The 22,889-nt window shown below is 38.8% G+C and overlaps 1 protein-coding gene across 6 annotated transcripts in view; it reads left to right on the top strand.

Moving 5' to 3' along the window:
* Positions 1-22,889, top strand: part of LOC124410142 (protein phosphatase Slingshot homolog 2) — a 166,176-nt gene that overhangs the window by 115,985 nt on the left and 27,302 nt on the right. The window contains exon 1 of one of the 6 annotated variants that reach the window (XM_046888295.1): positions 15,770-16,025. The exons of the other annotated variants lie outside the window; for them this stretch is intronic. Within the exon in view, the coding sequence (XP_046744251.1) occupies positions 15,951-16,025 (75 nt within the window). The 5' untranslated portion in view covers positions 15,770-15,950. Of the gene's footprint in view, positions 1-15,769; positions 16,026-22,889 lie in introns of those variants that run through there. 6 annotated transcript variants of the gene reach the window in all.

The raw sequence follows: 22,889 nt of genomic DNA, 5'->3' as shown, positions 1-22,889 counted from the left end.
GTTTGGTATCTCCCTCTGATTTCGTTGAGACACGTCTTTTTTGTTTTGAAGTGTGTAAAAACGGTTCTGAGAGGTGAAAACGACCCCCAAAGATGAAACCAACACTGAAATCTTTTTTTAATTAATAGGAAAACTTCAGCGTTAGTTTCATTCAAATCCACCAAGCTCATTGATAAATCACCTTGTTGGGTGGCCATTTTTGGGGGTCGTTTTCACCCCTCAAAACCGTTTTTACACACACACACACAATGACGATGTTCATTGTCAGTCGTACAAAGTTTTCTTCTCGCTTTTTAGAACGACAAAAAAAATTTGAAAATCAATGTACATCAGTATGATTAATGTACCTACAATAAAAGGAAAGAAAGAAAAAAAAAACAGGAAAGTCAGGAAGACAACGCTGCAGTAGAGATCCGTAAATGGCAATTACGACGATTCTGGGAACACCGGGAGTGTACATCAGTGCATTAGTTGTTACTCATTAGCATATACACATGTGTGATTGTGTATCCATGGCTGCCGCTGCACAGTGCCGATTGTCAGTGAGTGTATATATCCTAACCTAAGCATGATGCGGCCAGTCAAGTTTTACGCATGCGTGTGCAGTTATAAATGCTGTTTTTGCCCACTTACGTATGTATGCCTAGTCGTCTTGTCGATGGTACCCATGCCGTGGTGGCGTTTTCACGCCTGAAGAAGTGCAGCCTATCGATTGTGTTGGTTCAGCACCGGCTGCGACGTTTGGCGTGCGGCCAACCCGTATGGGGCTTTGTTTACAGATGTCTCTTGGTTACTTCGTGTCATTTCTCACCTCGGTTTGTGTAGCAAAACCGCTGCGGCGTGGCGGCTAGTCGTTGATGGGATCTACAGAGGCTCATTCGTTGTATGAAAGTTATAGGATGAAACTGATTCGGGACAAGTTTTTTTTTATTTTTTAAACTTTGCTTAAAGTCGGTGTGGAATGTTGGGTCGATTGGGCGTACGAATTGAAAAAATTGACCTGCGGATTAATTGTAGAAAATTACGCTACGAAATAAGGAGTCAAACGCTTTGACTGATGTCATTTGAGTAGTATTTAATGTTAACAATGTAGAGAAAAACATTTGGAAGCTACAAATTTTTTTTTAGTCATGAAATTTCTAATATCGATAATTTTCGAAAATATTTATATATATATCGTGAATTACATTCTGAGCTCTGTATTTGATTGTCGTGATTGGATTCTTAGCAAATCGGTTGGGATGAACTTTTTCATTCGGTTCATTGGTGAATCGCAAAATGATTTCATTCAAAATCATCACAGTTTATAATTAATGAAATAATTCTTTTATTGGATAAAAAAAATTGATATTGCAATGTATTATTAAAACTTAATATCCTCCAATTAATTGTGGAGAAGATAAGATTCAAAAATAGAATAATCCACGATTAGATTCGAATTAGACGAACATTACGATATTTTAGTATTACAAACCAATAAACGATAATGCGATTTTCTTATGTTGCTTATAATTCAACGTTCTTTATTCAAATTTGTCTTTATTTAACCTTTTTCTATATTACGTCAAGACGAGGATATTTTTCGAATGAATTTTCACTAAATTCCATCGAATTTCACTTTTCAAGCGTTGATTTCTCTTTCTTATTTGATTCTAAACTTGACGAATTTTTCTGAAAAAAATCTATCGCTAACGTCAGTATACAAAAATGTATTCTTCCGTTGATTCTACTTCTATTTCTGGGTATAATATTAAGACAGATATGTTTTTCCGAGTTTTTATCAGCAACTTGAACCTGTTTCCCGAACTTCTGTTGCTCATCGACCGATAGCTCAGCTTCTAGAGAGAACTGGTTGCGGTATAATCGGTAACGAAATTAGCTCATTCCCTATCACTCGCCTTACGGATCATAGTTAGGTACTTCGTAGGATCCACTCGAGACAAAGTTTTCTTCTGCTGCAGCGGCGGTTCGTTTTTGGGTCAATCGTCTTCTCTCCAAGGTACTCGATTCTAAATTAAAATTCGGCTTGATACCGCTCTGACGCAGTAACCCAAACCAAACAACTCTCTGGACAACTGCGCAGTTTTTAGCGGTTAATTTTTATTTTTTTTTTCTTCTTCATGCAGTGCGGCGAAAAAGCAAAGTTTTTTTTTATGGATTAGTATACCAAAACCCTATAACCGATGCCTCATGCTCGTGTAACGAATGCTGCTGAATTCAAATCGAACCTTGAACCATGCTTGGCACACGAACTCTAATTATCAAACGCGTTAATTACCCTTCAGCGTCTTTATGTTGAGTGCGCTTGTGTGGCATGATGATAACGAAGTAGACTGCATGACGTCTATATGTCGACAGATAAAACGACGTACTGTTGTACGCATGTGCGTGAAGACAGAATGGAAAAAACAGCTGTGAACGACGTTTATTTAGTCCGATGCATAAACTCTGTGTAATATTATAACTAGAGTTCACGTTAAGTTGAAACTGAAACATCCTGTATGTAGTACGTCATGAAGGTAACAGGATCAAAACCTAAACTGAGATGTTTACATGACAGTGCTTCGAGACTTTAATCTTTATTTTCATTTTATCGTTACTTGGATTATCAAAATTTAGATTATCTTCATCCAATTTGTTCCTCCACGCTAATGCTTCGATTCTTTATATGAGCTGGTGAAATTTTTATGCCGAATCACGGTGTATAATCTAAAACAGGATTAACACAGCATACGATTCATACGAGTATAAGACTCACTTGTAGAGCAATAGATATTCAATAATAATGCTAGATTTATTTTTTAAGAACGTTTACCGATTATTCGATCAGAAGATGCTAAGTTATGAAACGTTTCATGTATAAACAGTTGTTTTATGATATATGTATGTTCAATACACATTCTATACGTACAGTCAAAGTCTGTAAGTATGATTATCCGTTGTGAGAGAGGATATAAGGAGACACAGTTTCTTCGTTCGTTGAAGAAGGAAGCGAGGAAGGAAGGGATTCTGTTATCGGATAACCGATTTGTCGTTTTGAATTTTCCCGCCATCTATCGCCAGGAGTTCTAAGTCATAAGTAATCGGTTATACGCCCTCGCGGTTGTCATTTGTCTCATTGCCCCGTTGACTAAGAATATATAATGTAGAAGTAACATGTATAACACAGGCTGTCACGTAAGCCGTTACGATGTCGGAGGCTCGTCTTGTTGAATCACGTGTGTATATGAACGATACGCATTAATGCCACTTGATCGTCGTACGTAAGATGGCGGTAATTGGAACGAACACTTTCATTAGCGATAAAGTCGGCAGAGAAATCAACGCGACGTCGGAGGATATACACGTATGACTATAGTTGTTCAATATTATGAATTCAATGATACGGAAAGATGAAACAATCCCGTTATTCGTTTTTTTATTGATAATCTTATACCAAATTTAAATAATCTGGTCAAAATTCTATTCGCAAAGCCCGCAATTATTTTATCTTATTTTAACATTCTTTGTTCAATGAGTGAAGAACGTGATTTCGTCATTGATAATTATTGTAATATAAAAATGTCATTGAATTTAGTATAAAAAAGTTTTTCATCGGTCATTTTTATTAGAAAAAAAAAAGAAAAAAAAAAAATGAATTCTCAAATTTGAAACTATTCGAATCGTCGCGGGCTTTCGGCGTAAAGTAACGCTGATGTTGTTTGCATGACGCCACCGCCAGCTGGCGCATCTACACCGCCCTGAAATTGCCTTCACTTGGAAATTGGCATTAGGTGGTCAATTTTTTCATGTAGAATTGTAGAGCGACTACATGCAAGATAAGTAAACGTACCACGTAAGCTCGCGGATGCAGATGTCGTCGTGCCAACGTCAACCATATTGTGAATTGAATTACACGCGTAAGCCCATGATATTTGCATAAAAAACACGCGCAATTTTTTCTCGTTCATACGAGGACTGCGGTGTACCGTAGACGATGGGTCAAGTAACAAAGCTCCGGAAAGAGCCAGCGGGACGTTTAACGGACACGTACAATGAGGTCACTGACATGTCTTTTCACCGAGAATAAGGGAACTTACAAAAAATTGTCAGATTAACGAGAACCCAGGACTGCATGCATGGGTTTGATTTAGTGAAGGTTCACCATTTACGGTCACTGTTACTATATTTCGATGACCCGTTATAAAATTCAATCGAATTCAGAGAGGCTGATGATTTTAAAGGACCCAACTATGGAGTCACGATTATAAATCAAGTCACTTTACGGATTCCGATGAAAAAACGGTCAACTCATGAGTATAAGCATAGAAGATGATTGCTTTATCATCGGGGTCCGTAGAGTCATGCCAAAGTTAGGTCTTTTATAATCAACCTCTTCAAAATTGGACGAATTTTATCAGGGGCCGTTGATTTGTCACAATTTTACTTTCAATTGTTTACTTCGATCAAAGCACCTTTCTATCATTTTTGGGTATAACGTTGGATCACATGTAACAAATATGGTTCCAATAGTATCAAAAGATGACCTACTAAGCTGATCAAAACCGGTATGTCTACCCTAACTTTTTTCGACTCGTTTACCTCTGCGTTAATGACTTGCAAAGCATCCATTTCTCTTCTTTTCAGTCGCAATTAGTCGCAATAAAAGCCCGGCACACTGTGGGACCACCGGTATTTCAATTGCAAATCATCGCACTCGACTTGTCACCATCGCGAGTTCGCGTGGGGCACCTAAGAGTCGTGGTTAAGATTAACGAGGGAGAGACTCGAATCGAGGACGGTAGGCGCCAGCCAGGGCTGACAATGCAGCGAGTAACACCTACGTGGGTTTGACCCTCTCTACCTTCGTTTATCGATTCCATTGCAAAACGACTCTAAACGTGCAGCAGGAGCAGCAGCATTCGCCACCGTTGCACTTTGTGTACTTTTCTTATGTGTAGATATACTCACTGGCTTTTGATACCTTTGCCTGATTGTATTCACGTGTCTCTTCCTGTACAGGGTGTTCGATCGACGTTTAATTCTGACGCAAATGCGCCGCATTTGGGTGTCGAAAAGGCAGGAATTACCGGCGAATTTTTAGTTGGGTCGATTATAAACATATCTCAGATTTCGAATCATAATTTTTAACGTTGAACATCAAGTTTCGTTGATTTTTAGCCACATTTTTCAAAGGCTATTTATATCCATTTTTACTTAATCGATTCATACTTTTGTTGAGGTTGTAAAACAGTGTTGGAACCATAAAAAATAATGAAAATTTCTATATTTCTCTTTGAATGGGAAATATGTGAATCACACAATATGAAGTTGGAAGACAAAATTGGGTTATAAAATAATTTGAGACTAAAACTTAATAAAACTTTAAAGTTATTCTAATTTTTTCAATGGAATTTTGTTTTTGCGAACGACTTGATGCGATAGGAAGAATATTTTCTCTTTCTGCATATTTGTCATAGATTTTTATTCATTGATCAGCCAATCGGAGTTGTGATAAAATCGTGGCATTCCTGATCAAGACTGAATTACTGCCCACCCCGTACATAAATCGTCTACTACACACGCCAGTAGTCGACAACGAGTTGTTGCTAATCTTCTCGAGCCATTTTGTCACCGATAAAAATTTTCATACGTAGAATGAAACCTGCAGAGTGTTTATTGTATCGTATTGCGTGTGATTATAATCGAAAGCTGTTGTCTGCACTGTTTCGGGCTCTCTTCCTCTATCTATTCTCCTCTTCTTTTTTTCTCATCATCACTTTGTGCCTTGATATATAAGCTTCTGAAATCCTCTTATCCATTTTTTTTTGTCGCGTTTTTTTTTTCGCCGAGGGATAATTGCTCCTCAGAAAAGAATCTAGGTTTGTACTTTATATCATCTACCTCGATGCTCGATTCTTTCTGTAGGTAGGTCAATGAAACAAGGCCGATGTCCATCATACCTCGATTCATCGTTATAATTTTTGCCACGTAGATTCTTCGTTTCCTAATCAGGACTTTCGCGAGGTTAGAATCGGCAATCGTCCTGCTTCCTCGTTCTCATGGGAGAACAAACGAGGACACACTTGTAAAAATTTATGTTTAATCACGTCGTGGCTTCCTAGTTTCATGAATTTGGTCAGAAACGTATATTTCATATTTTTAGTCAACTTACAAGATACTTACAACAAGCCCGTTTCTCCTTATTACCATCTTTTCATTATTTTTCACAAATTGAAAACTGCGATTAGTTCGTACGCATCAATTCAACTTGTTATACAAGAAAGAATGTGTGTAACCTAACTCGTATTTCTAAACAACTCTTCAACTCTTCTACACATATATATATATATATATATAGTGAGGTTATTTAGTATGCGGATGACGCCTTTCGTGCTTCGTGCGAGCGTAACATGTAACTGCAATCATTGCCGATCTCGGGCTCGACGGTAATACATGATTCCATTTCTAATTATCTCGATCCCGCGAAACGTGTTCTCGCACGGTTAGCTGGTGGCCATTTAATGTCAGAGTGTTCAGTTCGGTCCGAATAATTGCTCACGATTCAATATTGCTCCCTCCGGCGGAAGCTGACCTCGGGCTAAATTGACGATGAACGGAAAAGTACGATTGCACCCCATCCAAGTTTTTTTCTCTCTCTAACTCCCTCACACCCTTTTATGTTCGTAGAAAAGAACGAATTATTTCCCGGGTCGATACGACGTCGAGAACGGAATTCTCGCGACATTCGGAATTCCCTGCAGATGGTCGAACGTCCTCGACCGCAGGGGATGAAGGGATTAATCTTGTTCAGAGATCCTCTGTCGGGCCAAGGCTTCGTAGCCTCTATACTTGCAAGCCACTCTGACGTCGTCAGTCCATTAAAATCCAGGTCAGGGTGCAGCTCTGCTTCTGGAGAACACAATAAATGTTAATCTCGAACTCCTTTCTAGCGCGCAAGATTTTTTTTCCTTCTTTGCTACCGCAAGCTTATTGCGTCATATCTCAATTTAAACGAGAGAATCGTTTGTATGATATTGATACAGATATTTTCGATTTTCAGGGGAGAAATTAGATGGTTTAGATTTCGGTTGTGTTCCAGTTGAGGAGAGAAATAACCGAAGTCACTTTATGATTCGATTATTGAAGTCATCCGCGTTTACGTTCAGACGTCAACTCTTGGGTATGAAGAATTGAAACCCAAAGTCAAAATTGCGTAAGAATCGTTCATATTGATCTCGAAATCTGTAAACACACGAAATTTGGGATCAAATTTTGACCTGGTGTGAAGCATTTTGAATTCCACATTCTTACTTAACTACGAAGTTGAACTTGAAGAACCTCTATTTCAGTAACCACGTGACATCGAACTGCGTAACCATGCACCATTCAATTGGCTCGTATCTACATCAGCTACCGTCTTGTCTATGATAGCGGGCCCTGACCGATCCCGGCACTTTCACTCCGCTCGTATCTCGTCTGACCATTAAATTTGTCCATCGGAATAGGACAAACGAACAACGAATGACACTTTTATGCTTGACTGTTGAAATGATCGGACAGCTTGCACGAGCAAGCATCTCCTCGCCTCTCTCTCTCTCTCTCTCTCTTTCTTTCTTTCTTTCTTTCTCTTCAGATCCTCTCTTTCTTTCACATTCTCGTACGAGTCGTGCCCTACTTGTGGATCTGACGAAGATCAAGGTGACGTACCTACATGTGCGTGTGTAGTGAGGACGCAAGTAGCACGGGGTGTAATAATCACAATAATAGTCATGATCCCGGCACGAGTTGCGCAATGAATTTTATCACCACCAGCACGCATCGGTGTTTCTTCGACTTTTGAACACCAACTTAAGACGGGGTTACTTATGGATATGCAGATTTGTAATTCCGATAAACATGGACAAAGTTAGTGCAGACATGTGGAGTGAATAAGCTTCTACAAGCTTTCGGAAAAGTCTTTGAGGTCTTGATCATTTCCGAGTTTAAAATCATTCATCGTGGCTTGGACTTCCGCAAGACTTTCATTTCGTGTTAATCCAACACTGTCTGATCTTGAAATTCTGAATTAATCACAGACAATGTTGCATAGTAGTTAACAAACCGATCAATTTTAATACTAGAAATTTTTAGAGTGTCGATCAAGTTAATAACTTCAATAGTTCTTCAGTTTTCATTCGACTTTTTATCGATTGTCACAGTAGACTCGACACCATCCGTATGAAGAATTATTGACCAAACTCGATTGCGTAGCTTTCTGATAATCCGATCACATTAGAATCGATCCAATGATCGTACAGTCTAAACACGAGGTTGAGCCAAGGCCGAGGATCATAAAAATTGTACCCTTTTCTCTCCGTCAGCGAGGTTCGGGTTCGGTCAATTCGAACACCCTATGGCTACTGGATACTTATTTTACTGTGTTGCAAAGAACTAGATCTTACCGCTTGCACGGGCTCTCGGCTTCGTAGACCGGAAGCCCTTGGGGCGCGTTTCGACGACCTCCTTCCTGCGTGACTGAGACCTACGCGTGGGCTCCGCTACAGACCGTGTTCGTAGGTCGTCTCGGTCTACAACCTACTTTGCAATTTGCCATCAGCACTGCCAGTTATCGTGTCGTCGGACTTTCTGCCAATAGCCGGTTACACAAGGACTTAAAAGTGTCATAAACTTCCTGGATTTCATGAAATGGTGTAATATGTTCTCTATGAATTTTTCATTATTTTGTAAACACCATTGAACGCGATTATAAATGAAATTTTGCTTTTGGAAGTTACTATATCGATTATACCATTCATATCAAATTTTATTTTTATAAATTACAAATAGCATACACGACGAGAAAGATTCGAAACTTTCCTTAAGACTTTTCTATGCTCTCATACTCGTCCTGCAATAAACTAAGACGTACGATTACGACGTCGATAAATACAGGATCTATTTTTATTCGGAAGTTTATCATGGGGCGCAAAGCCCGACCTCTCGTAAAATGCAAACCCGTTCCTTTTGAAATACAGCCTTTGAAATCTTGCATCGTAAAGCTCGAAGCAAGATAGGTAAATGTATAACCTAAACGGTTTGCATTGTTAAAGTTTTCATCTTTGCCAATTCGTTGCTCCTTTTTTTCCTCAAGTCATTGATCTCCTTTCGTATCTACGAAATTAGAACCACGATCACACAAAAAAATGGAACTTATACAGATATGTAATTCTTGGTCTCACGTTTTTCCAAGTTTGGAACCATTTTTCGACAATCGTGTTCTTCCAACTGTTTCCGATAAGACAACCAAAAACAATCCTAAAGTGATATTAGCATAAAATATGCTTTGAATTCCAGTGTTAATACAACGCCAAAGCGTACATTATATGTCAGTTACGTACATAGAAGTAGCCATAAAAGGTCCGCTGTTAGCATCTGCTCGACAAGGTGTGTGTTTAACGTATACTTGGATAGGCGATAATTATTCACTGACAAAAAGAGATTGATGACTTGAATTTATTCCTTTCGTAGAACGAGATGATATGGGCTGGCCTTCGAGTTTCGACTCGTCACGTAACATATTAACAATTGTACGTGCATTGAGGTATTCCTTTTAACACTCGAATAGGATCTCCAGTCCGATGCTTCATCAACTTCCTGGATAGTTTATTCATCGGATGATATGCTCTCCGTAAAGTCATTCGGTGATGCAAGAAGTGGGTCGGCTTAAACGCGAACTCTAGCTTTGTACAATGTAGGTATATACATCCATTATACCCACCTGACTCATTATGAAGTCGTGTTAAGACCTCCTGCGAATAATTCACACGCGCTTTCGAGTAACCTTTTAAGGTCACCTCGGGTCGGGTGTGTAACACGTGAGGGTCAGACGACAACCCAGAAAGAGTTCAATTCAGTGCTGCAAAGTTTGAACTGGGTGCGCATGGAGTTCTTCTGGGTCGTTGTTACCAACTTGAATGCACATAGTCAAGGGAATTCAAATCGGTAAATTTTCTTAATATTATTTTTCCGGCATGGGAATTAAAAAGTCAACTTTTTGTGGCAGTTTTCGTTCTGTAAAGTGACGCTTTATACGGCAGCGAACAAAGTTGCGGAATAAAGTCTTTATTCCGCAGTTTTGATGCGCAGTTCGAAGTGCGCATCCCAAACTGCCGACTAAAGTAGCTTCGTTGAACAGATCGCGACATAACCTCACTCTTAGTTTTGCTTTTCAATCCCCATACTGTAAAAAATATTGTATGTGGCATGCCCGTAAACCGTTTTTTGCCTCGGATAATTTCAGTACTTGCTTCCGGCTCGCCTTCAGCTCGTCCTGAAATCTCTATCCTTGCCCAAAAAACAGACGGTTTACGGGCATGCCACATAAATAGCTATTCTGCTACTTGTTCTGTTATCAGGTTTTCCTCGCAATTTTTCTGTCCATCTATACAGTAAAACATTTGATCTTTAAACTTGTAAAGTATTGATTGAGATCAAAGTAACACCGACAATCAGTTAATACTGATCAATCATCAATACAATCTTCTCAATATTGTTGTTTCAGTTGTATTTCTGTCTTCTCAACTGTCATTGTTACTGTAACTATTTTTGCCTTCTTCTTGTTTGTATAAAGAAACGAACAAGTATCGTTCAACTTTGGGCGAATTCCTTGAATAATAATAATTATAAGTAATAAAGTAATTTTTTGTTCCGTCGTCTTTCGTAATCCGGGAATATTATATGGCGAGTGAACTTTGGACTTGGTAAAAAGAAATTCAGAACTGCGAGTGAAGGATGGACGCTACAATTGCGGAGGACGTGTCGCGTTGAGTTACCGGTTGACGGTGAATATCGTGCGAAGAATTGCCTGCCGAGTGACATACGGTGGATCCACACCAGGACCCCGATGATCCGAGATATTGTTGTCCTTTATCCTTCAGGCGTGCAGGAGGATATTGGCAATTATATCGCCTCCGCCTATTCACGCACTCGCGCGATTTACTGCGAGAGATGATAAAGGTGAAAAAAGGTAAAACACACCTCGAGGAGCAATTTCTTCTCGTCAGTAGTACTCCGAGCCGACGACGAGGACCCGGTTCGCCCACGGAAAAGAAAAACCTCCTTTGCTGTTGCAGCAGCAGGATATCTCCACGGTTTTAATCCGGCACGCTATTTACCGCGGTTTAGACCAACAGAGAGAGAGAGAGAGAGAGAGAGAGAGAAAGACTCACTACTACCTACTGAGATTGTAACGACGCTGACGAAACGGGAATGTTAATGGAAATTCTGAGATAATACTACGATAATTAGTTGATTTATGGACCTTTGCTCATGATGTCGCCTGCACACCACATCGTCCTTACCGTCATCCTTGTTGTCCTGGGTCTCGGACTTACCGCTTCGATTCAGAGTTCTTTTACGTTTTTAGCGTTTTTCGAGGTTGCGGATGACGTCATTTTTTTATTCCCATAGGCCAGTTGATCGGCACGATATCTGATTATCAAATTGCAGAGCTGAGTCATCGCGAGAATCCGCGGGACGCATTGGATGTTTCGCATATCGTGCACTTTTTAATCCACTCCGCTTACATTTGTATACAATAATAATTACGTTGGGTAGAAGTATTAATGAGGCTGAGACGTTGGGTAATTACTTCAGTAAATTTTCTCACGTGCATTTTTATATAACTTTATATATTCCCTGCTAACGATTAAGATAAGGTAATTAATATTGGTTTCAAGTTCACTTTTCATGTTGCGAGAGAGATGCGAAATTACGTGTTCCGGGTCGATCGAACGTTGAAATAACGCTTTTACTTTCGTAATAAATTCACAATTTAAGATATTTAAAACGTATAACGATGATCGTGATGCGAGGTAGTAAATATTTTCTCCTGGTAAAGTGGAGTAATTTATAAGCTGTAACCAGGTTATCAAATGCAAATCGAAACTTTATGTATCGATGTAATAATTACGCAGCAGTACGTAGCGTTATTTTTAATTTATTAGTGATCTTTTGGACCGTTAGGATTTCTACATTTACTTTTTTTTTAACCAGTAAAATTAACAAGTTCTAAATTATATGGACATGTGTTTTTTTTTTTCCTTTCAATCGCATTTTACTTCTGATTTAACCTTATTAACAGCGACGAGTTCATTGCTCCGAAGAGTTACGGAATCGCGATTGTAAATTTAGGAGGGAAAATAAGCCTGCCAGGAAGGATTTTCACTTTCGGCGTGAATTACGTGCGTTACGAATAATTTATGAACTTTCGATCGCTTCGCTGTCCACTGTGGCATACATAAAGGCAGGCGGTTCCACTAGACGTTTGTAAAACCTTCGCAACTTAGTCACAGCTTTCGGCGTTTGAATAATGCAAGTGTATAAAATTCTAGAATAGAAATAAATAAATAAATAAACAAATTATCAACTATTACCAAAAATTTGGCTGTGGAGTAAGTGTTAACGTAACGTTACAAATTTGACTGATAATCGATTTGCAGCTTGCGTGTATAATTCATTATTTTAGAAAAACGCAAGTTAATGAAAATCCAACCACCCGTTCGTTATAATCCGAAATATTTGCTAAACTTTAAAATTAACTCGACTTCAAAGTCACTTTTCAGCCGTCTTCATAATATCAAGAAGGTCACAGCTGGAACGATTAGTAGAGTTTATACTATCAGGGATTCATATGAATCAAATTTGTCGATTCAGCAGCAAAACCATTCAACGTATTTCAGAAAAATAAAATGTCGTCCGAGCGAATAGCCTCGAAAAAAAAAAAAAAAAAAATGACAATCAGAATATAGAGACTGAAGTTATTGCTGAAAAGAAAGCTATGGAGAGCAAATGAAAACAAGTAGAAAAAAATTGTGGGGGGGGGGGGGGAGGGAACAGTGTTCACCACAGTGGAATAAATTGCAACGAGGGTGAAGGCTGCACACCTTCAAACGTGTCATCCTTTTCGGTGCACTCGAGCCTTGGTTCGTTGCGCGCAGTCTGGAGTTAATTCGACGAGGCGAATGATTCGGGACATTAACCCCAGGAAAGTGTCAAATGCAGGGCTGCCAGAGCTCGAGTACACCCGACCCCTAAAATTCTGAATTTCTCACAGCTCGTTGAGCCACGGCTGTAAGGTTATACCAGACCGGTTTTAACTGTGGGAAAGGTGGTGCGACTATCCGTAGAAATATAATTTCAACGCTGTAATCGACACTCGTGTAAAAGATTCGGAGCGATCCTATATAACATTCGAAGTATACCTAAACGTCTCCGTACCTAATCGTTCTCGGAATGGACTGGCTGATGGCTGGCTCACAGTGGCTTCGAAATACTCAGATAGCAGCGAATGACGTTGAAATGCGGATGAATAAGCCTAGGAGTGAACTTTTCTATACAGTCGGATTGTCCCATTGTTATAATCCCTGTTGAATGCAGAGCAGAGAGTAAAGACGTTGAGTCTTGGTACAAGGAAGTCTATGAGCAACGGTTGAAGTGGGACGTACCCAGCCTTGTAGCACTGTATCTCGTGTAATTAACACCGTGTGGATTAATTACGAGGAGTCAAAATGTCGCGGGACTCGTTTTGGATTTCACCGCGACACCCGATAAAGTTGCTCCACTTTCAAGGCCCTCGTTGTAGTATACGGTATTATTAGCTGGTCTGAGTTGCTTGCGCTATCAGTACAGTGCACCTAATCATTCTTGGCCGTTATTGAAAGAAGCGTTTTTGTGGTACAATTGGTTCGTAAACGTTAAATTGAGGTTGGAATAAGGTTTCGAAATCGTCAACCCAGTGATGAATATTATGAATGATACTAAATTCTAGGTGAGATAAGCTATGACGTGAAATTTATAATGTACGCAACCATGGTGTCTCAAGTTCTGGAAGTAACGAAGACTTCTGAATTGATGAATAGTAGGGTGGCGCAGAAAAACCGACTATTTTTTTTTTTTTTTTTTTTTTTTTTTTTGAGGAATCGTGTGACAAAATGTTAGTTTTTGATGTTTTAAGAGACGACTCCAAAGGACAGCTCAAAAGAAAAAAATTCAAGATGTCGCTCCAAATTTTTCAAAATGTCAAAAATCGTCAAAAAATTAAATTAAAAAAATTATATTTTCAGTATTTTGTTTGATTTTTAATTCATGTCGTGGTGTATTGTTATCGATTCTTTCTTACTAAATTGAAGATTTAATATGAATATTAAAAGGTCGCTCGAAAAGATCTAAAGAAATGCACCAAAAAATTGGAAAAAAATTATGAGCGAGCTTTCAAAATTCAAATTTTGAACTGAAACTTTCGGAAACCTATTTTTTTTTTACTATAAACTTATACCGTAACGAGAAAAAATTAAAAAAAAAAAATCGATTTTTGACGATTTCTGACGTTTTAAAAAATGTGGAGCGACCTATTAAAATTTTTTTTTTGAACTGTCCTTTGGAGTGGGCTCTTGAAACATCAAAAAATAACATTTTGTCACCCGAAACTCAAAAAAAAAAATAGTCGGTTTTTCTGCGCCACCCTAATGAATAGTGACTAACAAACTTCATAACTTCGAAAGAAACAACAACTGTCTGCTCATTCTACTCACACGGCAACTCAACTGACTAACAATGTCGACTACATGGGTTTGATCGTCAGACATTTGATCTACCGTGAACTTTACTTCACGTTATACAACTGGCTCGAGATGATGAAATTCGTATTGTTAGCATTACTTCTTGGTTCAGTTGCATGTTTTCTTTCTTGTTTAATACTTCTTACTTCGCATATTCGACAGTTTGTACCATGCTTGGAAACTTTCGATCGAACGTTCCGGGAGCTCGAGTCGTCTCATGTCGTTCCGATTTCGTAGGAGTCTTACGTTTACGGCTTACCGCAGTATCCGCTGAGAATCCCAACTAGTTGGAACCTGGCTATAGTAGCAGCAGTACGATCTGTGAAAACTTTTCCCATCCATAACGTCCAGCTCACGAGCTGTAGCAGGTAAGCTCAAAGCTCTGCTCCATAAGAATGCATATCCATGTCGTTGCAACGTTACACAAGGTGCGATTGCGTCACGAGCCCAATTGGATAACTGCTACCGGGACTGATTCGTCTAAATTAGTTTCACTGAGGATCGGGCCCCAAGGTCAAAGGGGAATCTATGCTGTCTTGATCGTTATTATCGTAACTATTCTCCGTACATTAGCACGGACTTAAGACTGATTTAGCATTGAAAAATACGATTCCAAGAAGGTAAGTAGAATCGTACCCGCCATACTTGACGTACGAAGTTGTGATCTTGTGAAGCGTTTATTCCATAGATCTTGAATGCAACTTCGTTGATCTGGGTCTCATCTTTCATGTTTTGGTTGATCAAGTTATTGCCTCAAGATATTAGAAATTTTCAGTACGTCTAAATATTCATTCCGGATCAGTAATCTTTCATTCATAGTGGAACACTTATCAGCCCGAGACTCGCGGTAAATCGATTAGATTTTTTTTTTTTTCAACAGTGGAGATATCAGTCGACTAGGAAGCTTCGACGAAGCAAGTTTGATAACTGCATAGTCGCAGCAGTAAATCAGATAATTTCTAAAAGTGTGGAACACCTAAGTCGTGTTTATAATATTAAATCCTCTCGTTATTCGAAGTGTGCAGTTTGAGTGTGTGTGTGTGTGGACAAAAATGAAGTACAGCAAAGAGACGGTGACGCTTTTTATGGAAAATCAAGACACTGCACAGTTATCATCCTACTGCTGAGCACTGACAGTGAGCTGTTAGCGAGTTTAAGCGTATGATTGCAGACCTACTATAATAAACAGTTGGACGTTTTACTATTCAAACTGTTCAGCAAGCGTGTCGTGTTTTAACGAAGTGATAACTCAACGAAAGCCTTGGGAAGTTCTATGTACCCAGGCAGGCAAAGCGATCTGAGTTAGTCAACTCCCAGCTAATGTTGGGTTTCACTATAAAACAAAGTCTATACTGAAAACCTAGTATAACGATGCTAACGAATCCTCTTGTCAAGACAAAAAGGGGCTCCGTCATGTGCGGTGGGGGAAAAAACTTTAGCTACAAGGTACTATTTACTCTCAACACTTTTATCCTGCGATTCTGTTTCTTTTTTTTTCTTTTTTTTTTTTTTTGTTCTTGCACTTTCTCGTTACAGATCGTATTGCGTTGTTCTTACATTCATGGCTTACACTTTCCGTAGGACATTTTTACCAGTAGAACTTTCTTGCTTTTATACTCAAGTTTTCAACTGCCAATTATGATCTCTTTATGTCTGATGTATCTTACAGGTATACACGTGTTAACAACCAATGCCACACACTACCAGTAGATATACTGATTACCTTCGTGAAATTAACTTTGAGAATTGCTTTCAGATCTTTACCTGTTTTCTATAGACAATTCACGACAAGAAGTTGTTAACTTAGAAACAGTGTTTACTCAAGAGTCGAGTTACTGCTAACCTCAAATTGCTTCCAATGCTTGAAAATCACTTTGAATGAATTTAAACGAGTTCGATTAATCTTCTAGTTTCAGTTACGGTTTTTTTAAATCGTTGACGAGGTTCAAAAATAGAACAGTCTTTGATAGGCTTTTAATAACTTTAAATAGCACGATGAATTCCGTGTGAATTATTTTAAATTGTTATCCATTATAATAGACATTTCTTCGGATGACCTAGATCGATTTTAAAGAGCTTTATATTTTTCAGTGACATGCGATATTTTTTCCACGTCTTCCCGTTATTCGAAATATTAATATATTGCAATAGCTTTCTTCCAACAACTATTTCGTTCATATTGCCACCCTTAAGTCCTCCTAATGTAACAAGGCCCTTGAGGATCTGTTTACGATGAATGTGAGTCAGCTAGGCACTAAGTGCTACTGCATTACCAAATATGGTATCTCCTTTCGTTCGCAGACGTTTATCACCGGCATGATCTAGAGATAAGGTAAGGTGAAATTTAATGAAGCATCATACGCCTTATCAGGTCATTTGATTTGGCGCGTGATATTATTACGAAGCCGGCACTGCGCATCGCAGGATTGAAAGCGTTGAATTGATGATACCGGTTTTGACCGAGCGTTTGTCTTTCCTCGTGGCAAAACTTACTACTGTAGGTACCCGCCGTTTGCGAAACTCATCCAAAGAAAAGAGATCGAGCGAGACGCTTTATATCGTTGAATAATAGCGTCGCGTCGTGACACCTGGCGCATATATATATATATATTAGGGTGGCGCAGAAAAACCGACTATTTTTTATTTTTGAGTCTCGTGTGACAAAATGTTAGTTTTTGATGTTTTAAGAGCCCACTTCAAAGGACAGTTCAAAAAAAAATTTTTAAGAGGTCGCTCCAAATTTTTTAAGATGTCAAAAATCGTCAAAAAATTAAATTGAAAAAATGATATTTTCAGAATTTTGTTTGATTTTTAATTCATGTCGTGGTGTATTGTTATCGATTCTTTCTTACTAAATGGAAGAAAAAAAATTTATGAAATTTTAATATGAATATTAAAAGGTCGCTCAAAAAGATCTAAAGAAATGTACGAAAAAATTGAAAAAAAATTATGAGCGACCTTTCAAAATTCAAATTTTGAACTGAAACTTTCGGAAACTTATTTCTTTTTGTCTATAAAATTATACCGTAACGAGAAAATTTTTTTTTTTTAAACATCGATTTTTGACGACTTCTGACGTTTTAAAAAATTTGGAACGACCTCTTAAAAATTTTTTTGAACTATCCTTTGGAGTAGACTCTTAAAACATCAAAAACTAACATTTTGTCACACGAGACTCGAAAAAAAAATTATATATATGTAGAGTTGTAATGTTTATAGAGAGCAACGTTCACAGCAGGAGTACCAGTTTCGAATCCGAATTGGTTTCTTGAAAGTGAAACTGACTCGACTCATCGTCGAATGACTTTCGCCCCATCAGTATGTACATACCTGAAGAGTAATAAAATATTTCTACGTACCCACATCAAATTTCAAAGCTGGCCCTTTGACAGATATAGTACGAAAAACAAATTGCAAAACCATATTATTCATCGAGCAAACAGGCTTGGCTTTTGTGTCGTGCGTCGTGCTGTTTGAGGAATCGAAAAATAACGACTCTCGTTATACTTTACTCAGTTTTGCTCTTCGGTTGGTTAATTTTTCACTAGTTGAAGAACGAGCTAGTCTGTACCAATAATTGGCCTTTTTTTTTTCTCCCGCACTCGGTAAGTCCCTTTCTCTACAAAAGTTGTTCCACGTACTTTGTACCGCTTCGGTGCACCGTTTAATGTAATGTGTTGCAATTCGCGTTCCGAACCTACCTACCTACCTACCTACCTACCCACCAGTTATCGATGCACTTAGTCACGTTCTGCTCGATGTTTCTAAAGGCTAAGGAAGGAACGTGCAGGCTCAGCGGATGATACCTCGCGATCTGCGATCCCAGGATCTCCTCGTCTTTAGACCGCCTACTGACGCGTGCAAATATCGCTGCAAGTCGCTTCGAAAGTTCTTACTCAATCCAAACCTTAGTACATGATCGGTACCGACACAATGGATACCTTCGCAATGATGCGAAGAAAACAACTAGGACGCTCTTCGTAAATGACTATTATTGAAACATCGGAGGATGGCTGACGCCAATTTTTACATTCAATGAAGAATCGCACTCCGAGTTGGTTACATCCGCTCACGCTCGATCGATTCAGCATCTTAATTTCACTCGTCTCTCGGAGCACTTCTCTTCCGTTAACGGTTCTCTCTTCAGTGGTCGTAACAGGTGTCGGAATCGTAGATGGAGACAGAGACGCCGATCAAATGCCAACCAGCATCTTTATCCTCCGATTCAATGTTTGAATTCCGTTAATTGAATTAATTGAAATCGATGTTTGTTCTCGAGCATACAGTCTATGTACAGCGATTGTCTACTCTTCCTGACCGCATTCAGGGTCAGACTTTTATTGATGATTTGACAGGCGAGTTGTTTAATGGAAGTGAAAAGGTGTAATCATTTTTTCGGAGTCATATCTGCCACCTCTGAACCTTAAACCCTCGTAAATTAGGGTAAGTAGAATGTCTATTGTTGTCTGCAAGTCGAGTCGAACCCCCGCGACTGTAGTTTATTCATTGCGCTTGGTTGGATAAGGATCGAAAGTTCTCGCCAGACAGAAGAGGTCATACATGTATTTACACAACGGTGTTAGTCTGCTGCTTGCTGTAAAAGTGACTCATCGACGGAGGCTAGTTATTTATCTTGCTTACATGTATTCATAAGTAGTTCTCTGATTAACGCCTTCTAATTTGCAGTCAGTGTCTTCCAATATGCTTACGTTGCCAGTGGGTCATACGACTGTTTGTAATGCATGGCCAGAGAGTCCTGTGAGAACATTTTTTCATTGGTTGCAGTTTTATCTAAGCATCTTATTTTTTATTGCATCTTGAAATATTACCTTCATTTAATTTTCAATCTTTCCGATTTTCATCATCCGTTTCTGGATTCATCTCACGTCAATTCCCGAGAGCCTTTCCCCCTTCTGCATCAACCTGCAACCATACGTAACATTCCTCGTACGTAGACTTTCGATTTGTGCAACGGATAGGCACAGGTGAGCAAATCCTCGCAGGTCGAATTGCACCGAATGAAATGCCGTGGGAAGAGATCTGTTGTTCGCTATACTAACTCGCAGTCGGCAGATGATCGTTTTCTCAACTAATGGTATGGAGCAGACTAGGAAAGTTGCATTGGAGAAGAGAACTTACTTCTTTTTCACTATGAAAATTCTTGACAATTTATTGGCCATTAGAATTGAGCGTTATACTAATGGTCCGAGTTCGTTCGATTGATGAACTCCTGGCGATTCAGTCACTTTGCAGGATTCCACCTTCTACAAGATCGCGTAGAAAATTAGCCAAGGTTGGTGCAGCAGTTGTGGAAAGTGGCTTTGGAAACGGTCAAACAACATTGCAACAGTATACATAATTAGATTCCGGGACCGTTAGGTGGCTCGATAAGCGTGCCATAGCGGACTTTCGATTGTCTTCGAAAGCACTCGACCCGCCAAGTCCAAGTCGTGTCGGTTCCTCTTCACGCATAAGGCACACCGAGCGAGGCTATTCGTTTCACGTCCGAAGCTCACGGCACGTTTCAGAACTTACAGTCAGTCCTGAATTATAGCTTGAGGTGAAATTGGCTCGTCTGGGTCCGACTTACGCCAATGGCAATCCTCTGGTTGACTAGGTCGAGTGGTCTGTTCGGTTGACAATTATGGTGTCGACTTTTCTGATGTCTAAATATAGAGGTCTGGCTCACTGTTTGTTTGGTCTCTTGACGGCACGACGATACACCTGGGAACTTCTTTCGTCTTCGTTAAAACTTCCATTCCCGGTAATTTTCTTGATCTTTAATCGAAAAAAGAAATGGAAAAACGGGGTAAAACGTCTCACAGTTGTTTGGCCAGTCTGAATCCACTTCCGGGTCATATTATAACCTGGAACAATTAACCCCAATAACATTAATCACCGTCGCTTTAAGTTTTACCGTAATTCACGTCTGAACACCAATTCGTCCAGGGTCGTATAAAACGTTTCAAGCTCCGGCGAGCGGTTCCTTCCGCGCGCTCGTATAATAATTATACATCCCATGTAATATTACATACATGCATGGTTTACCGTTGAATATCCGATGGTATACACATGCCCGCTCGAAATGCGATCATCGAGTTTATTTTTTTTTTTTTTTTCACAAGTATTTTTGGTAACTAAGTTATTTATTACTTTATACCGTGTCGCATTTGCTTATCTAAGAAAAATAAAGAAATTATATTCTATTATGCGAAACTACAGAGATGGGAGAGATGAAACCGGCTTATAAGTGGTTAGATTCTTGTAGCATTTTTTCATTCTCTTAATTGCAATGCGGGATACTTCTACAAGCCTGTTCTACAAATCAATTCGATGGATCTAATTTCCAATCAGGAAGGTTAAAAACTATGTATTTCCTGTTCGAAACGCTCTACCAACTTCGTCGTTCCTTTTTCGCTATAGGAGACCAACCACCTTCAGACTGCACACCTAAGACGTAACAAGCCATTGAAAACTTTCAACATAACCTAAATAGAAAACAGCAGTTGGACACTTAATTGACGGTAATCAACCGGTCGACTAACATAACGCAAGAATTTCCTGTAACGCGCTTCCAGTTCGAATATCACCTGGCCTGTTATAGGCTGCTTACTGCAGAAATCACGTTGACGTATTACGCAGTATATTTCGTTAATCACTACGCCATTCCAGTTCGGTTAATTTACATAGTTTCGTTTCCTCCGGAAGAAGTTTATACCGTTTCACAATTAAATACTCTCTATATATATACACGTGAAAAGAGACTAATTCGGGCAGAATCACGTTGATCAATAACATTCGGGGTTGTTGGTATCACGGTTATTATTCCAATCGTAAACAACGCGAGATCGCACACGCCTGCGTGCAGAAGCAAAGTAGATTTGCCCAGCGTTAAATGCTCGTTCTCTCCTTTGTAATTACTGCTATCACATTCACTTGACCTGTGAGCGATTCAGGTCAGCAATTTCCAGATTAACACACCGTTGATACGACGATAACGAGACGCTATATGTATACCCAGTCGGGAGAATCTAATCTGCCGACGCGGACAACTGTAACCAAGAAGAGATATAAATCCTGACACATAATACGTTATATATGTACCTACTGGTATATATATATATATATGTACTTACTGGAGAGAAACGTGCAGTGGACGTTGCACTGCTTGCGCAGATAGGTATTTAGGTGAGCACCTTGCTCGATTTGTTCAACTGTCATACGCCCCGCGAGAGTTCGCTGAACGAGATAGCATCCAATGTATGTATGTACATTAGGGTGGCGCAAAAAAACCAACTATTTTTTTGTTTTTTCTTGAGTCTCGTTTGACAAAATGTTAGTTTTTGATGTTCTAAGAGCCCACTCCAAAGGACAGTTCAAAAAAAAAAATTTTAAAAGGTCGCTCCACATTTTTTAAAACGTCAGAAATCGTCAAAATTCGATTTTTTTTTTTTTGTTTTTTTTTTCTCGTTACGGTATAATTTTATAGACAAAAAAAAAAAAAAAAAAAATGAGTTTCCGAAAGTTTCAGTTCAAAATTTGAATTTTGAAAGGTCGCTCATAATTTTTTTTTTTCAATTTTTTGGTGCATTTCTTTAGATCTTTTCGAGCGACCTTTTAATATTCGTATTAAAATTTCATAAATTTTTCTTCTTTAATTTAGTAAGAAAGAATCGATAACAATACACCACGATATGAATAAAAAATCAAACAAAATACTGAAAATATAATTTTTTTAATTTAATTTTTTGACGATTTTTGACATTTTTTAAAATTTGGAGTGACCTTTTAAAATTTTTTTTTTTGAGCTGTCTTTTGGAGTCGGCTCTTAGAACATTAAAAACTAACATTTTGTCACACGGGACTCAAAAAAAAAAAAAAAAAAAAAAAACAGTCGATTTCTTTGCGCCACCCTAATATACATAAACGCTAATTTTATTCCATATTAGATCAAGATTAGATTGATCAAGGTTTACAGTAATAATTTCAACGGGCTTCATTTCTTGCTTGAGAAATTCTTCCATGGTAATACCATTTCGAGAGTAGAGATAAGCGCATCGTATATGGTGATACAAACTATAGATGTAGCGATATACTTGCATACCATGAAGAGTCCGTCTGGTACTGCAGATCGAGGGTTAAATTCAGATAACATGGTTCTCCAATTACTACAGTGGTAATTAGAAGCGGTACAATTTATCGCGCATAGTGCAGCTGCTCGTCTTCGGATTAATCCATTCAATTAACGACAAACTCGTCGCTCCGTTCGGTATATCCGTTTCTTTTCTTATTCGGTAATCTGTGGGTATG

This window comes from Diprion similis, chromosome 9, assembly GCF_021155765.1.
Source record: "Diprion similis isolate iyDipSimi1 chromosome 9, iyDipSimi1.1, whole genome shotgun sequence".
In the NCBI taxonomy this organism is placed as follows: Eukaryota; Metazoa; Arthropoda; class Insecta; order Hymenoptera; family Diprionidae; genus Diprion; species Diprion similis.
Note: the sequence above shows the minus strand (reverse complement) of the source record. Positions and strands in the feature narration are given on the sequence as shown.